The sequence below is a fragment of the Pollachius pollachius genome, assembly GCF_949987615.1.
Source record: "Pollachius pollachius genome assembly, chromosome: 4".
Taxonomy (NCBI): Eukaryota; Metazoa; Chordata; class Actinopteri; order Gadiformes; family Gadidae; genus Pollachius; species Pollachius pollachius.
Window position 1 is genome coordinate 12,751,960 of NC_136937.1, and position 19,187 is coordinate 12,771,146.

Genomic DNA, 19,187 nt, shown 5'->3' on the forward strand with positions numbered 1-19,187 from the left:
GTGAAATAATCTGTGTATTTACATGTTAAACATGACACATACTCCTACAGATTAAGGCAAATCTGTGCTGTTGAGAACAGAATAATTGTGATATCAAACGAGATACGTAAAGTGATGTTGAAATAAAAAAAGATATGTTAAAATGGCTAATATATATCTTGGATGTTTTGTGGCTGAAGTGGAGCGAACGAGGAATCCCAGTGAGAGGTGTGGTCCGACGTAGGTGTTCAGAGGCCAGGTGGGCAGAGGTCAGGGGTCACAGGTCAGGTGGGCGGAGGTCAGGTGGTCAGAAGTCAGGTGATAAGAGGTCAGATGTTCAGAGGTCAGATGGTCAGAGGTCAGGTGGTATAAGATCAGATGGTAGGGTGTAGGGTCAGAGGGTGGGATGTAGGTTGGTAGGGGGTAGGGTAGGGGTAGTCAGGCTCTCAGATGTAGACAGGCTGTTCTTGTGCGGTCAGTAAACGGTACATGGCAGCAGGCATGGTCTTCATGTGGATCTGCAGCAGAAAACACATCAGACGGACACAGGGGTCAGAGTCATCAGATCCTTCTCAGTTTAATATACATCTAATACACCTATATCTAATGATGCACTTAGACACATCATCAGTGATGGAACCTGGGCTCTTCGGGTGGAAACATTGCCGTATCCAGAAAAAATAACAGTTCTAATTAAAACCCTGGCTTAATAATCCACACGTTATTATGGACCAGCACCTCATGTGCTGTGTGTTCTATGTTCTATGTGCTGATGTGCTGTGTGACCTATGTCTGTGTGCTAATGTTCTACATGTCCTATGTTCTTTGCGTCCAATGTTCTGTGTGTCCTCTGTTCTGTGTTCTATGTGCTATGTGTCCTATGTTCTGTGTGCTAATGTGCTATGTTTCCTATGTCCTATGTGCTTTGTTTCCTATGCTCTCTGTGTAGCATGGGGGTACGTGAGCCCACCTCTCCCATGGCGTTGGACAGGATCTGGACAATCTTCTCGTGGGGTGTGGCCACCACACTCTGGCTGTTTATCTCGATGATGCGGTGGCCAACGCGGACCCCTCCCCTCTCAGCGATGCCCCCCCGCATCAGACTACAGATCTGTACACACAGGAGCACACACATAAACATAACCATACAAACATACACACAAATACACACATGCACATAAACATACATACCAATACAAACACACATATACATACACATACACACATACATAATAACACACACACACACACACACACACACACACACACACACACACACACACACACACACACACACATATAAACAGTATTCCTTTCTCCACTAAACAACGGCTAAGAGATAACAGAAAAATGTGACGGAGCTGCAGTTAAAAAGAGTTGTTCGGGAAAGGACTATTCCAGCTTGCCTCAGTCTTTCATGGGAAGAATGCATTGTCAACCATTAATAGATAGAAAAAATGATTTCATAGTATAAAAACAAGATTATCTTATTATCTAACATGAAACTTCAGCAATAGAACAAATGATACGCTATGATCCACAACCTAACTCAATAATATACTAGGCAAAGACATTAGTCCGTGCATAAAGTTACAATAACTAAATATCCAGATCAGTTTCTGTTTTGTTAAGGCTTTAGCTATAACTTCAATGTGAGATGTTGAAGCAAGATAGAAAAAAAAATCTAGTCTCAAGGAAGAAGTTTGGGGAGTTTGAACGCATGCATTACATTCTGTTTGAATGTTTATGCAGTATTTCATAATCCTGCTCCAGCCCTGTTGCTAGGTAACAGTGGAACACTCTTTTGAGGGTTTTCATGGGAGTGTAATGCCTCCGTTGTACAACTTGTCCTTGTCTCAGTCTGCCCCCTTTTTGATTAATCAGTTCAGGTTTAACACATTTATACAGACGAGAACTAGACTAAACTAATATAACCTTAGACGCGTGTGTGCCTGCAGTCAGGAACACTAAAACATTGACGCAAATCATTTAAACTCAACGTTCAATGTCTCTAATGACTTTTGTCATCCTGTGACTGAAGGATGCAGCATTTCACTGAAATGTACCACAATCCCTCTACTACGCCTGTTGCCAACGGTAACAGACAATCCCAAGGCAGTTCCATTTGCACATTGTTTCCTCATCAAGGATGCAAGGATGCAGCGCTATAATGAAGGAAGCTTCATTATATCCATCCATGGAATACTTTAAAGGGGACATATTATACCACCAAGTGTGAGTGTGATTAGCCGTTACAAGCCGCTCTGCCTCTTCTGACATCACAAGTGGGCGTTTCCACCTAGATGTGTGCTGGATAGATCAGTCTGACAGCCTACCCAGTGGACTGTAGCAAACGTTGCTTATCTATCCGTCATACATCTAGGTTGGACACGCCCACTTGTGATGTCAGAAGAGGCCGATTTTCAAAACAGCTTGTAACGGCTGATCACACTCACACCTGGTGGTATAATATATCACCTTTAATAGGATAAATAGGCTAAATGCTAAATGGCGTCCCTAGCATCGCGGGGTGGGTGGGGGTCGCTCTACAGCGGGTCTCTTACGATGCCGTTTTGCACACTGAAGCCCAGCTGGTAGCGCAGGTCGGGCCGACGGATCAGCACCATGGTAACGGGCGGGCACCGCACGATGTTCATCTTGATCCTGGACTGGGACTTCAGACCCTGGTGGGGAGGACAGGGGGACAGCAGGGTTACGAAGACAAGAGAGAGAGAGAGAGAGAGAGAGAGAGAGAGAGAGAGAGAGAGAGAGAGAGAGAGAACTGAAATTTGAAAGAGAAAAATACCAAATTTGATATCAAAAGTAAGATTTTATTAAAGAAATGTGATGGAGTTGGAACCTGCCCTATGTCATTCTTCTGCTGAAGATCTTGTCTCCATAAAACATATCAGAACCAGAGCGTTTCCTTTGAATAAAATGTGCCTGTCATGAGTCAATCGATCCAGGGTATCGGATAGCACTGACGCAAATGTTCTGAAAGGTTACTGGGCTCAATCCCCCTATGGCCGCAGGCCTCATCTGACCATGTCCTGTGAGCCAGCCACACTATAGTACCTGAAATCAAAGTCACCTTGGATTTTGCTTCGTTTTGTTTTCCATGCTAGGGGTTTCATAGTTGAACCATCTAATGAATAACCATATTTCAAGGTTGCATTTGTGATAATATGTATAAAAATAAAAAATAAATGTCATTGTATTGCAGTTGTAATCTCTTGTGTTTTGTAGCACAGCCAACCCCTGACACCCCTCCTACGCACTTATTGTATGTTCTACGTCCTGGCACTTAATGTACACACTTATTGTTTGTTCTACGTCCTGGCACTTAGCATACGCACCTATGTATGTTGTACATTCTGGCACTTAATGTACACACTTATTGTATGTTGTACGTCCTGGCACTTAATGTACACACGTATGTATGTCGTACGTCCTGGCACAAAAAAAATATTACTAGTTCTGTAGCATCTTATCCTAGCTATCTTTGTTGGACACGAGGAACGGGTTAACCTAGTGATTATTGGTGCATGTTTCAATGAACATCCTAACTGTACCAACAGCAATATTGTTTCTGACAAATGTACTTATTGTAGGTCACTCTGGATAAAAGCATCTGCTAAATACCCTCAATTTAAATGTAAATGTATTGGAAAAGTACAATGTAAATAAAAATACTGTGTTTAAATATGTTTTTTCAGAAAAAAACCAACGACTGAAACTGTGACTTCCGCCGTAGCCATCGAGGCTCCAACCCAGGCTGATAGCAACAAGGGCGTCCCACCTTGATGATGCTCTGGCAGGTGTTGAGGGGAAGCCCCACCAGACTCGTCCCGTTGATGGTCATGATCTGGTCCCCGATGTTCAGCCGCCCCGACTTCTCCGCCGGCCCAGCATGCATCATGCTGGCGATGATGACAGTCGGGAGGATGGAGCCCCAGCCCGACTCCACGATCACCAGGCCCAGCATCTCGCCTTTCTGCTTCTCGATGTAAACCTGGGGGAGGAGGGCCGGTGGTCACGTTTACCACTGAGTTTGATGTCATGTGTGATTTGGGTTATGGGTATATTTGGTAGGAATGTCTATACTTGTAAAATGATGAGTGGTTTTTATGATATACCTGGTCACTATGTGAATGAGAGAAAGACGTTTCTACGCTTCTGTTTAGTTAAGGTTGCTTCTGTGTCTTTATGGACAGCAGCGTGAAGAGAGACAGTAAGGTGGAAGGTTCCACAGGTTGGAATCTGGGCACTACAAGGCGAATTCCTTAGTGCACGGTTTGTATCAGATTTGCCCTGTTTGACTCTGGTCAGTAAAGCCTTTTCGATGGTCGTAACAATTGTTTGTCCATTTTGACTCCATGACTTTGTCCATGGTTCTTTAGGATGTCCACGTTGTTTGTTTACGCTAAAGACACGTTTTTGTTCATGAGACTGCAATTGTGGTTTTGCAAGAGACTCTGTTGTTGGGGAACGGAATCGGTTAAGTGTGTGGAAGGCAACGATTTTGCCACACAGCTCACCACACACACACACAACGACCAAAACTGTAAATTGTATCTCATCCATCGTTAGGGGTGTGTCTTGAGATTTTATAAAAAGCATGATGTGTGCCAGGCTTTAGCCTGCTCATAATCAGGGATATGAGTGACCCCTGATATTTGTCCTACTGACAGCACCTCTGTATAAAGGGTCTGTTCCCAGGCTCGACCTCTGACAGTGTACCTCCCCCTGGTGGCAGACTCACGTCTTTGCAGTTCTCTGACTTGGAGAAGTGGATGAGGTCGTCGTTGTACATGTCCTGAGTGTTGAGCAGGTCGCTGTACTCCCTCTGGCTCAGGTCCTCGGGGTCGATGCCGTTGGCCCGCAGGAACTCCTGGTAGGCCACGCTGAAGGACTGGCCGATGGACTGGGCTATGAGCTGGGCCTGGTGGAGAGGTGGAAGACCCACAGAGAGAGAGAGAGAGAGAGAGGGAGAGAGAGAGAGAGAGAGAGGGAGAGAGAGACAGAGAGAGAGAGAGAGAGAGAGAGAGAGGGAGAGGGAGAGGGAGAGGGAGAGAGAGAGACAGAGAGAGAGAGGGAGAGAGAGAGGGAGAGAGACAGAGAGAGAGAGCACCACATTCTTTATGCAAAAGGATAACTTTGAAAAGCACTTTTGTTTCTTTTCAAGCATTAATGACTTTGAGCAGAGACGCCTGAGCACAGATGTTACTCCATGTCAACAAACAACACACACACACAATCTATCTATCCCGATGCCTAAATGCACACCTTGATAACCCTCAATACAATATATGAATTAGAAGTAGAGTACAGATTTGTGTTATCCATCACTTTTAACCTGTTACAAAACAACAAAAACAAAAACAACAACAACAACAACAACAACAACAACAACAACAACAACAACAACAACAACAACAACCGCGGATTGTCGACGTACGTCCTCGGACTCGAACACGTGGCAGATCATGCGGTAGAGGCGGCGGTCGTCCCCGGACAGGGTCTCCTGCTCGCCGCTGGGCTCGGGGGGCTCCTGCGTGGCGCTCCGGGACCGCACCATCTTGCCCCGCGCCATCAGCACCACCATGTTGCCGATGTCGGCGATGTAGGAGATGGTCCGGAGCGGCAGGTCCATCATGGCCTCCTGGCGGGGGGGGGGGAACACACACACTTCTTATAGACCCCACAGAGGGCTAATGGTCACCTTTCAAGGCTAACTGCTACCCACAGTCACATGTCCACCTTCTTCACACAGAGGGTTCTGAAACACACCTGTCCTCCGCTCAGTGATACTGAGTTGAAGGGTCGTTAGCAGGAGAGCTGACAGCCCTACAATGACCAACACTGAGAGCACTTCTTTACAAAGGCGTGGTTGTCCTTAATTTATCTTTACAGCTGATACAATTTTGTGACAAGTCAATATATGCGGGCTGGCAGGTTTAATGTTGATATATTATAACTGACTTCAGGTGGCTATTGGTTACTTCAGGTGGCTATTGGTTACTTCAGGATCCTATTGGTTACATCCGGTTTCTATTGGTTACTTCAGGTTGCTATTGGTTACTTCACGATGGTGTTGGTTACTTCACAATGGTGTTGGTTACATCAGGTTGCTATTGGTTGCTCCAGCTTGCTATTGGTGACCTCAGGTCACTATCGGTGACTTGGGGTTTCGGTCGTTGACTCCAGGTCGCTCTTGGTTACCTGAGTGTCTGCGTTGAGAACCTTGATCCTCTGCGTGGACATGAAGAGGTCCACCTCGCCAGTAGAGGGCGTCTCTGCTTCTGTACTCTGCAGGATCACAAGACAAACAGGAAGTGAGCGTTTGACAACAATACTTATTCTAATGCCCCCACGTCTCTTGTCTTACTTCAGCATGACCTCCACACACTATAAGGGACATATGTACGTCACTACATCCATTCTCTTGAACAAGGGTATATTAAACAGACTACAAAAAAACAGCAGGATATAGAGGAGAGGATATAGAGGTGCAGTATGGGCTGGGACATCTTGCTAGAGGGTTCCAACCAGTTAAGCACTAGTTACTGGGGATTGAAGGCAGAACGTGGGAATTAAACACCCCAGTCATCTAACTTGTCAATGTCATCGTGAGTCATTTTGACTTCATCAGAGAGGGTACCCGTCTTCATGACAATGTTAAAAGGCACCAGTGCTTCCAGTAGAGGTCTGGTGCTTAAGTCGCATCACGGAGACGATGTTTGGATGATTCCACCTTCCTCGGTCATACATTATGCATATACTCATGACATCTCACCCAATTGCATGAGAAGCTATTTCCTTTTTATTCTCCTTTTGTCCTTCTATCTTAAATTGGTGGTTCTTCCGTCCACACCACTAACTAAACCCGCTGGAACCTCCCCCCCGACCCCTTGAACTTCTCATCTTCAGTGGAGCTTCTAAAGCGTGAAGCAAACCGGGTCCTACATGACAATCAGGCGATGTGCATAATAAATGTTCCATAAATTATCCACACAAAGGGGCCTCTGACATATGGAAGACCCGCGACACGCCATGAATTATGGATGTGAGATGCAGAGACGAATTCTAATCAAATCATTAAAATCAAAGGCATAAACCAACACCGGAGGTTGCAAAGGCTTTTGTCTGAGCACTTAAACACATCCTCTTCTTTGAAAAGACTTTTAAAAGGGCCATGAAACAAAAGTTTTGAGGGAACTCATTTAACGCACGACGAAATACTAAGTACTTGGAAAATATGGTCCTTTGAATACGAAATACACTGGTGGGTCCCGTGACGATGAATGAAGTGACATCCCAGCTATGCAGGGGAGGAAGCTCAAGCTGTTATAACCAGTGTACGAGAGACCGCAGGCTGGAGAACCGCACCAGAACACACAGGACACTTACACACGTTGTCACATCAACACAGACGTCTGCAGACACACCAGCCCTGTTCTCCGGGAACTAGGGATGCTACGAGACACAGACGACAGAAGGGACGGAGACGGAGAAAAGGGTCTTACCTTCTTCCTGTTCTTTGCCTGCTTTTGAGCAGCCTGCAGTGACCAGAGAGCAGACACCAAAACAAAGAGCAGAGAACAGAAAAGCAGAGGGACAAAGAATGAAAGCCGGTAAAAGTAAAGGAGCAAAAGAGCGAAAGAGAGCGAGAGCGAGAGAGAGAGAGAGAGACACATATAAAAACACACACACACACACACACACACACACACACAGAAAGGGAAATAAATGCAGAGTGAAAAAGCAACAGAAAAGAGAGCGAGGTACACTCAACCCAACTCTTAAAGAATAGCAAGCAGGGTGTGAGACGCACGGCTTATCCACTCTCCATCCCACATGTCATGCCGCTAACCAGAGACCAGGGCGGTGGGTGCGTCGTGTGTGTATGTGTGTGTGTGTGTGTGTGTGTGTGTGTGTGTGTGTGTGTGTGTGAATACATGTCCCCGGGATTTTGATCGTCTATCACGTCTGCCGTCATCGGGCCCCTGCAGACACCACACCTCGTGGAAGCTCGGAAACTTTCCCCCCTTCAACACAAACTTTGCTCCTTCGTCACGACCCTTCCCCTCGATCGGAGTGACAGCATGGACCCGCGGCGTGTCTGATTGACAGGTGACACGTCAGTCTCAGAGCCAGCCCTGCTGTGCCGGCTGACATCCACTGGATAGAACAGGCTGTCCGGAGCTCCAGTGATGCAGTCGTATATATATAGTTATATAGAGCCAGACACTGGTGCCCTGCGGCAGTCGATGAACTATCATAACACAAGGAGAGCTCCAGCATATCACCACTTCCCTGCTCACAATGGACACTATAGTGTTAGCTCTCCCCCATGTATGCAGACGCATATCTGGAACTTTTACAACGCACGGACCAATATGTATCCGCTTTCTTGATTGGGTTGAGTCGGGCTTCCATGACAACGTAGGAGCCATGCAAACGATCGTGTGCGCTGCAAAGATGTGTGAGTGTGTGTGTGTGTGTGTGTGTGTGTGTGTGTGTGTGTGTGTGTGTGTGTGCGTGTGCCTGACCTACTCATGTTGGGTGCATTCAAACGATTTTAGCAGTAGAATTCCTTCAGCACTAATTGGTCTGGCATTGCCAAAGTCTTGTATGTAAAATAAGGATTCTCAATAACTTGAATAAGGTTCCCATAGTAACAGCTAAATCTTGCAATTCCAGAAATATAGTCACAGTTCACACATGATTAAATGCTTACATATGAATGCATACATACATACATACATACATACATACATACATACATACATACATACATACATACATACATACATACATAAATACACGTATGCATACATACATGTGAATACATAGATACATACTACATACATAGATACATACTACATACATACATGCATACACACATACAAACATACATACATACATACATACATACATACATACATACATACATACATACATACATACATACATACATACATACATACACACATATATATATGAATACACACATACATGGCCTTTATGTGTATGTACACTTATGTCAACACCGATTTCAAGGATTGTCTGTTTAGCCGCCTTTATTCAATGGGTTTTGTGTAAAATGCCCTACTAATGGTCTATAGAGGTACTATATTAGGCTCTCTTTGTATCAATAGTGTTTCGGCTTAAACTGCGACCATTCTGCTGGACACAGCATTTGAAGTTAAGCACCTGTTGGAGTCTTCCCGTCCCTTCCCAGCCAGACTGACTGACTGACACACAGGTCTGACGTACGCCCACGCACACACCATGAGTCAGACACATCCCCTTTTGCTGCATGTCATCACTCTGACATTTCAAAATCAATGTTTATTTTATAGAAATGTCCATTTCACCTGGAAATTGGTTCCATTGTGTGTTTTTCGTTTTGCTTAGGGGGAGGATGACAGGACATTGAAAAGGATGAAAGGACCTTAAAAGTAGAGATGTAACTATGAGTCGACTTATCAACTGGATGTCCGAAATCTATTGATAATAATATCACCAGCCTGAGGCTCTCTGGTGTAAGTTTCTCTTCTCCTAAAACCTTTAGTCTGACCATAAGACTAATCAACAGAATTATTTTCTTCGGCTTCCTGATGTATGATATGCTCAATCAGCAGGATCACACGATGTACTCCTGGGCATTATATTTAGCTTAGGGTGGTAAAACTGATCAAAAATAGTTCCACTGTGTTTCAAATGACTCATCCCTGTATCCTCTGAGTGTGTGTTAGAGCTCTGCCTGTCTCAGCTAAGGAAAGTGAGAGGAATGTGCTGTGATTGAGGTGTTGGCGAGACGTGTCTCTGCTTATCCTTGCAAAACCAACAAGAATTTTGAAATTCATGTGCAATGATCTAAGCGTTGATCAAGGCTACGAATAAAGAACCAAGAAAGACCACAAATCAAGAAAAACGAGCAGCGAGGCATATTAGATTTTTTAAATAAGCTTTCTGAATAGCTTTTTCATCCAATGCCTGCCTGCACTGAATGCCCACTTTGCCCCGACTCACAAAGCCAAGCGCATTCACGTTCATTAAATATTAAAACCGCTAAACGTTATGACTACCATGCAAAAGACCACTATGCCGGATCAGTTTGATTGACTTCCTGCCAACGCAGACCAAAAGGACCATCTCTTCCTTGCGATAGGCGCCCCTTTAAATTGACTTTCTCAAGGGTCAATAAAAGTGCCCTCAGCCTTCTCTGGTGGCGTAGTCAGACAATACACAGGGACTTCACACTCAGGGAAGAACCATCGTGTGTGGCTTCACATCATCTGTCTGAAGAGACTGGTGAAACGGTCCTAAGGTCCGTTGCACTACATTTTCCAGAATGCTACTGTTAGCATGTCAAAACGCTAATTGTCACGGTTATTTAAAACAAAGAGAATTCTATCAACACATGATTCTACCAGTTGAGATAATGCTCACCATAGAGAGAGCCATAAAGACTTTTAGATGTGATTAGAATTTGTATGCTACATTATTGGGCATTCATTCCATGTCTATGGATAAGAAATTAGGTTATATTGATTCCTGTGGGAAAAAACCCTGTCCCCTGTCCTCCTGCTTTCAACCCCACCTCTCGAAATAGAGCGATAGATCCACACTGCAGCAAACAACAGACCAGTTCAATGGTATAATGCTGCTGCCTTGCTCATGAGCACTAACTCATGAAGCACATGTATCAAAATCCCACACAGAACAGCCCTTTGTCTTTGAACATTACAGTGCACACACTGATTTAGGGATATTACATATTGACTCTCATACCAATGCAATAACAAACGTAAACGTGACGTTAATTGTAATGGTGGGTTCATCGTCAATTGCTGATAAGGAAGGGATGTCTAAAAACAAGTCAGAAGGTTGTTTCAAGAAACTGGTACAATGTAAACCTTCCCAAATCAGGATTAGTGGCCTGAAATTTTTCAACAAATTGTGGTTACGGAAAAGACGCTTACCATAAAACATATCTCAAAAAAAATACAAACTTATGAATAATTCCCCCCCGATAAGTGTAGTGCTATTATACGTATACAAATTATGTTCTTTTTTGTTATTTGTATTTTTGTTGTATGCGAACCTGTGAGAAGCCAACTGAGTGTGGTGGAGACTGTATTAACAGAAGGAGGCGTGAGTGACGCTTGCGCTCACCCTGACTCGGTGCATGGCCTCCTGAGCTTGCTGCATGCGCGCGCTCTTGCTGGGCGTGCGCTCAGACAGCAGGTGGGTGGAGCCTAAGTAGCTGGCGGCAAAGATGATGCCGTCAATCAGGTCCTCTGGGTCACATGGTCCTGGGACTGGAGCAAAGGGCGGGGAAGGGTGCACCCGGGTCAGATAGGGACTGAAGTGGGTCCAGTGTGTCCCAAACATACACATACAGACACGACCGATATGTGTGTGTGCGTAATATACAACACACACACTCACAAACAAACACTCACATACATACACACAAACACACACAGACACACACACACACACAGACACACACACACACACACACACACACACAGACTGACTGAAACACACATACACACACACACACACACACACCCTCAAACAAACACACACACAATTGTGATTGTGTGTGTGTTTGTTTGAGAGTGATGTACACACATTTTATAAGAGTGATGTGCACATATTTTATAGTGAACTCAGGTTATAACACACACACCATTGTGAGAAAACAGCAAAATGCACTTTGCCCATCATGCATCTCTTCACATAAAATAAACATTTTAGGAGGAGAATTGCGAGAAACTCACCTTCCACAAATGTTGGAAAGGAGTGCAGTGGTCTGCGCATCTAGAAACCAAACAAAGAAAAGACTGTGAATAACCAGGAATCACAAGAGCACATAGAAAAAATACAAAATACAAAAACATTGTCAACGAGACCTCGAAGATTGACAACGGACAAAAAAAAACGTATTTTCTAAGAAAAAGACCCATCTCTGATTTATATCGGTAGCGATACATTCATGTAAATGAAGCAGCGAAACCTGCCTGATAGCAGAAACTAACGAAACGATAGGGACTGTTCCAAACCACATTAAGACACAGGGATATCAAAAGCGACTTTTCACCTTCAGAGCCAATTCCCCATGCCAAGAACAGTGTGCCAAAACCAGGACAAACAGAACGTACTTTACATTCAACCTCTTGAACGTGACTCAAACGTTCCCCTCGTTTAAAGACTCAAGATATCCTTATTTGCACGGCCCGCTTACACACTGATGAATGAAATCCCATTTGTCCCACCTTTTACACTGCGCTAATCCTTTGGAAATAACCACACGCCAAACATAAACAAATGCAAACGCACCACGCATTTCAAACCCCATTTCATGTTGTCTGTAACACCTCTAAATACAGGTTGGACACCAACTTAACATGCAAACACCCGCTTCATAAACTCCTCTATAGGATGAGACTCAGCAGCGAATCAAAGACCCCGCTCACCTCCTGGGCCGAGGGATGCTGGGCCAGACTGGGGGACGGGGGCTGGCCTGCTGGCGGCTGATTGGCCGGCGCCGGCCTCTGCTGCTGATTGGGTAGAACGGGTGGCGGGTAGGGCTGCGGCTGGACGTAGGGCTGGGTCTGCCGGGCTCCCTCGCGATCCCTCAGCTGGGTCGGGTGGGCCAGGCTCTGAGGGTGGTGTTGTTGGTAGTGCTGCTGCTGCTGCTGCTGCTGCTGCTGCTGCTGCTGCTGGTGGTGGTGGTGGTGGGACCCCCTGGAGGACTCGGGCCCCACGGGACTGCCCGGGTCCCGCAGCACCGCCGAGCCGTAGTGGTCGGGAGACTCCGACATGGACTGGAAGAGAGAGAGAGAAAGATAAGTATGGGGTTGTGTTTGGTTAGCATCACGTCTCATTATGATCTGTTTGCTCTTCCACTGTTCACGTTGGCTTATTATGACAACTCATGTTTTGCTTTGGTGAAACAAATGATCAATTTTGACACCCCAATGAAGCACCTTGAAATTGAATTTGACATAGAGAGAGAGCAAGAGAGAGAGAGAGCAAGAGAGAGAGAAAGGGAGAGAGAGAGAGAGAGAGTGAGAGAGAGAGAGCAAGAGAGAGAGAAAGGGAGAGAGAGAGAGAGAGAGTGAGAGAGAGAGAGAGAGAGTGAGAGAGAGAGAGAGCAACAGAGAGAAAGGGAGAGAGAGACACAGACAGAGAGAAACAGACAGAGAGAGACACAGACAGAGAGACACAGAGAGAGAGACACACAGACAGAGAGAGAGAGAGAGAGAGAGAGAGAGAGAGAGAGAGAGAGAGAGAGAGAAAGAGCGAGCGAGAGAGAGAGAGACAGACAGAGATGAAAGAGAAGGAACAGCAGCAGAGACAGAACTGGTGCACTAGAGGAGGCGTTCGTAATAGTAAACAGTCTCAGCAATAAAGGTGAGGAGTACCAACATCCATCCAGCGGACAATATGCCGCAACACAGCGAGAGCACGCCTTCAAAGCTACCGCCCTCGGCCCTGGCAACGGCCGAAGAGGCACACGGGTCGTAAATCTGCGTAAACGCCTCTTCCCCCGGGGTTTTACAACCGCCTCGTCGCAACAACGCTGACACCGACTGCTGAGACGATCACCCCGATCAGCGCAAAAACCCGCCACAGCGACAAAGTATCGGCCAAACGACCTCATTCTAGACCGATAAGGGGGCAGTGCGTACTCACCCCGCCGTGACAGCCCCCGGTCGACTGGTACCCCTCCTCCGTGGGGCTGACGTCCTGCCTCATCACCCAGATGGGCTCCACGGGCTGGTCCGGCGTGTAGGGGGATCTCACCGTCTTGGTCTTCACCTCCTCTATGGCCTCCTTGATGTCTTTGATGGCCATGCTGACGGCGTCCCCGGACCCCTTCCCGGGGTCTTCTCCCGCCCTGGCCTGCTCGCTGGACCGGGCGTCCCCTTGGCAGGCCGGCCCCGTGACGGCCGTGCCCCCGTCCTGGGCGGCGTCCTTTCCCCGGGCCGGCCTGCGCTCCGCCGCCGCGCTCCGGGAGCCGAGGCTGCCGTCGGTGCTGTCGCCCTCGCCGTCGGACTGGCCGTCGTAGTGGTGCAGCCTGGAGCCCACCGAGCGGCTCTGGCAGGCGTGGCTCTGGAAGGAGCTGAGGTCTCTGGAGAGCCGGGGCCGGGGGCTGCCCTGTCCCGAGGGGGAGGCCGGGGCGCCCTTCTGCACGTTCCCCTGGCCGCCGCCGTGCTCCGACGACGGCTCTCGGCAGGACTCCTCTTCGTCCTCGTCCCAGGACTCGCACCTCCCGCCCGGCCTCCGGTGGGGCTCCCGGCCCAGCTCGGGGTACGGCGTGATGAGGGCTTCGGGGAAGGAGTCCGGGTAGGACTTGGTGTAGGGCTCCGGGTGGGCCTCGCCGAGCGGCTGGGGACAGGACTTGGAGTGGGACTCGGAGTAAAAGTCTGCGTATGTCTTGGGGTAGGTGTAGGACACGGAGTGGACCGAGCCGTCCTCGTCGGGGTCCGGGAGAGGGTCCTGGTCGGGGGTGCCGGGGCTTAGGCCGGCGTCCTCGTCGTACGGGTCCAGGTGGGGGAAGGAGGAGACCACCGGGGAGGAGGGAGGCGTGGGGGAGTGCAGCGGCGGGGGGCTGTGGAGGTGGCCCTCCATGCTCAGGGAGGCGGCGCTCTCCGTGTCGGAGCAGAGGTCGTTGGTCTCCGACTCCGGGGCGAGGCTCTCCTCCGCGCCGCCGCCGCCGCCGCGTCGCACTCCCTCGTCTTCCTCCTCCCGCTCCTCCTCTTCCACCGCCCGTTCCCCGCGCTGGTCCTCCCTCCAGTCCTCAAAGGCCTGGGTGTTGTCGTGGACGTAACCGTGGCGACCCGCCGCCACCGCCGCCGCCGCCGCCGCGCGGCCGTCTCCGTTGACCCCCTCCTGCCGGTCTGTTCCCTCCGCCTCCTCCGCCTCCTCTGCCTCTTCCCCTTCCTCCCTCCCTGGCTGCCCCTCACCCGCGTCTTCCTCCACGACGGGGGAGTCGGTGCGTTGGCGGGGGAGGGGGTCTTCCCGGGCGGGGGGGTCGGACCCGGTCTGCGTCAGGAGGGCCCGGTCGGGACCCTCCCCGCCCTGCGAGCGGTCGGCCCCGCCGTGCGGCAAGGCCGACGGCGGGCCCTCGCTCTGGGGCCCGCACGGGGGCCTCTGCCTGTGGGCCCTCAGCCGGGGGTTGGGGTCGCCCATGCGCCGGTAGCGGGAGACGCCCGGGCGGGGGTGCGGCACGGGCTGTGGCTCGGCGTCCGCGACCATCCCCTCCGCAGGACGGCCCTGGCCTTGGGCCGGCCCCGTGCCTGACGCGGGCCCCCGCCGGCGCTGCCGCGGGGGCCCGCGGGCCGGCGGGGCCGGGTGGTGTTGGTGCGTTGCAGCAGGGTGTGGCTGGGGAGGGTGGTGGTGGTGGTGGTGGTGGTGGTGGTGGTGGCCCGCTTCTCCGTCCGGGCTCTGCGTCTGACAGGGCCTCCAGGACCGGCGCGCCGCAGGGTCCGCTGAGGAGCCGTTGGTCTGCCGGCTCCGGGGGGCGCCCGGGTCCCTGCCGCCGGGCTCGTCATCGTCTGCGTCTCCGAGGCCCCCCGCCTGGTGCTTGTGGCTCATGACTGGAGAGTGTGATCCGTGTGTGCGTGTGTGGCTCTCAGAACATGCTCCTCCTCCTTCGAGAGAACGCCACTCTGACAGCTGACACCTGAAAGAGCCGGCAGACAGGAGACACAATGGCTTCTGTCACGCCGCGCACGACGCACGCCGTGTGATCAGAAAGGGCGCCGGTGGAGGGTGAGACAATAAATGGAATATTATTGGTTATAGATGATAGCTTGTTATAACAGCAAGATGTTAGCAAACTTGTCTGAAGGATAGATGTCTACGATGATTCTAGGTTAAGTCAATGAATGTTGTCAACGACCGTGTGGCTGTGTGTGTGTGTGTGCAAACGTCTTTGGGTACGTGTGCGTGGGTGGTTATGTCTGTGCCTGCATGGGTGTTTGTGTGTGTGTCTGCATTTGCGTCTGCATGCATACGTGCACGTATTTGTGCGTGTGGTGTTTGTGTGTGTGCGTGCGTGTGTGTGTGGTGTGTGTGCGTGCATGTTCGTGTGTGTGCCTGTGCATGCATGTGTGTGTTTCTGTGTGTGTGCCTGTGCGTGTGCCCGAATATGTTGCGTGTGTGTGTGTGTGTGTGTGCATGGGCTTGTGCATGCATGCGTTTTTGTGTGTGAATAAAAACATGCTGGTCTAAATCCAGTGGATTGCCTCCGTGTGATTTAATCTGAACCACTTTCCCCCCCGTCGCCAACGCTCCCTCCAGGGGCAGGCAGATGGCCCGACCGGGAGGAGAGAGTCAACAGAATCAGGGGAAGAAAACGAGGAGGAGAAGAACATCCTCAACGAGAGACGAGGAGACGCGGCTTAAGAGACGAATCTGATCAGGGGCGGGCTGAGACAGATGGACGCGTTATTGATCTGAATATGAAGGGCTTCTAAAGGGATAAGAACACTGGTCCTTACAGCACTGCTGCAGGAAGATGCAATATATGTTATTAGGGGTTTAAGGCTGCTATAATTAAAAGCATTAGGGAAATCATGAAGTGGTCTTTAGGTTCATCAAATAATGAAGTGTGGTGATAGAGTCCCCATCGGAGGGCAATGTCCTTTCTTTTCATGCAAGGCAGTTTGGTCTGTTTGTGGAAGACAAGTGTAACAGTGAATAAAGTTGAATGAAATCGATTTTATCATCTGGTTCCGCACAATTTGAATAATCCCAAATGATCTCAATCACCCTCCTTGAGTCTGAGGGGATTCTTTACCAAGAGAAGAAAGAGACGTATATATTACACACCCTCTTATCGACGTGATGCCCTCAATGTCAAACGCAGAGAGCGGTGTAAGTACGCATGCTATCCTGTTGCCACATTATAAGACCGCACCATTTAAAACGATGTAGTCAAGCCCTCCTCCTCCTCCACGTAGCACTGAAAACACCTCTGGCTCCATGGCGATCGCGTTCAGCACAACATAAGACGCCTTCAACGACGCCTTCAGAATCCGAACCCGCGTAAACCCATCAGCACAGCGTTGCGGCATAGTTTCCCTCAACTATCATCTTGGTTCAGCATTTAAGTGCAGGCATTTTGTTTGACTCGAAGATGAACTAAGGCAAGACTAAGTGCAGAACAAGAGAGACGCTCGTGGGACATTCAGAGTAGCAGGGGCCTCATTTGAAGCCCAAAGCAGAATACATTTCAGGGGGCCCGCGGCCAAGCTGGCTGTGTGCTGCTACACACACAGGACGCAGGTGTGCTACACAGACACATAGACACACACACAGACAAGACGGTAGTATGTGTAATAGTGCCCCCCCTCCTGGAGGGCCTGGGGTGGAACGGGTCACAGATGGGCTGGCACTACTGGGTCCATTACCAGTCTGCCCAGTCCTGCGGAGACGCAGTGAGTGGGTGGGTGAGGTGGGGGCTGGCGGGTTGTGGGGTGGGGGATGGCGTGGTGTGGTAGTGGTGGCAGAAGTGGTGGTTGGAGTGGTACAGCCTACTCGTCGTCACACCAACACACACACACACACACACCGAGAGCCATAAATACGTTTATGGAGGTCAGAATAGAAAAAAATATATGAAAAATAGGCTACGCGTTAGGCCTACACACACACAGACCCCCACTGAGACAAGCGTGGTCGTTGCTTGATTAAATCGATATATTCTTTAAGTCATATGATTTACATCGTTGACATGTCACGTCTACCAATAAGAACTATTTTACGCATTAACCATTGCCATGGCAAATGTTTTTATTCTAGTGGCTCGTTGGTGATGGGAGGACATTTTATTGCCATTCACCACCGGCCTGTCAGATCTCCGTTACATGCGACTGGTTCACCGTACAAGTGACACGTTGACGATGAAAAATACAACTGGACACGTTAAGACGCTCTCTCTACGGTACTAGTACCGGCTGCTCCAATTAACGACGGATCAATCACAGGCGTATCGTGCAAAATAAAGGCGTTACGATCGCCTACATCCCAACCAGCGATCCTACCACGGGATAGACGCAACCCTAAAACTAACGGGTTGTAGGCCGGTACACAGGCTGGCCTACTTTTGCATTTGCCCTATAAATATATAACAAGGGTGATGTGATATTTGCCCCCCGGTTCCCAACGCAGCAATCCGCCTCACTGCCTGCCTTGCTCTCTCCGAATCCGGCAGGATTTATATCTGCAGGTGTAGCAGCCCCTAGTTCCGCCAGCACGGGACACGACCCACCTTGCGGGCTGCTAACCACCGCTCCGAGGGGGGATTCTGCACCCGTCCCGTTTCATCCCGCACGCCTCACTTCATCACAATTAAAAGGACTGAGCTGTCGACCGCCTCGCCTCACCTACCTGCACTGTGTCACTGTGAAGGGGTGGGCCGGGTCGCTCTGCCCATCTCCATCTCCATCGCTGCCAGTCCTCGTCTCTCGCGCACAACTTGCTGCTCGCTGCTCGGATTAACTCGGCCCCGCCCTCCGAGCCGTGACGTCAGAGCGGATTACCGACGCACAAAGCGCCTTTACAAAAGAGACGCTGGTACAACACGACAAAAAACCGTGTTACGGTGCACCGGAGCGCGGCGCCTTTCCCTTCCCGTTCCCCGTTGGTTTATTCGTCGTCTCCTGGTCGTCATGTGTTCAGGCCGTGTGTCATTGTATTTATCCCCCTGTTGTTACCAAACCGCCCTAACGTTAACCGGTCTGGTGTTGTTGGGCCCTACACAACACGCTCTCCTCCATAATTCCCCTTGAACGCTTTCTCACCTTAGTCACGTGCCGCCGTATTCCCCCCAGATCAGGCGTTACCGTGACAACGTGAGGCAGGCGGCGGCGCGAGCAGTCAGGCACGCGGGGTAACTATGGTGTCCAGTCGGTTGATTGATGGTCTACTTCATGTCGTCTATAACGGGTCAACACGGGAGTCGTAGACGGGTTGGAATCGTACAGCCTACAGACTTGACCCAGATTAGTCTAGAATAGTAAACATAGGCTTACGAGGCCTACTTTCACCCCAGCCACCATAGAAAATCACATAGGCAAGTCACATTTAATCTTCCCCCATCGCCTAGCTTCCCCATTCTACCTGTATTTCTAACGCAAGGCATCAATTATTACTGACTATGTCTGCATACATCGAGG

The 19,187-nt window shown here is 49.4% G+C and overlaps 1 protein-coding gene across 1 annotated transcript; it reads right to left on the reverse strand.

The window, feature by feature from the left end:
- Window positions 1–425: 425 nt before the first annotated feature.
- On the reverse strand, window positions 426–15,600 carry LOC307075184 (amyloid-beta A4 precursor protein-binding family A member 1-like; the record flags this gene model as incomplete). Its single annotated transcript, XM_079735690.1, has 14 exons — window positions 426–497; window positions 950–1,090; window positions 2,544–2,663; window positions 3,779–3,991; window positions 4,742–4,921; window positions 5,438–5,641; window positions 6,202–6,288; window positions 7,506–7,538; window positions 11,164–11,309; window positions 11,778–11,817; window positions 12,474–12,638; window positions 12,765–12,824; window positions 13,696–14,700; window positions 14,986–15,600. 14 exons carry the CDS (start codon window positions 15,598–15,600, stop codon window positions 426–428), a joined length of 3,081 nt encoding a protein of 1,026 aa, XP_079591816.1.
- Window positions 15,601–19,187: the final 3,587 nt, after the last annotated feature.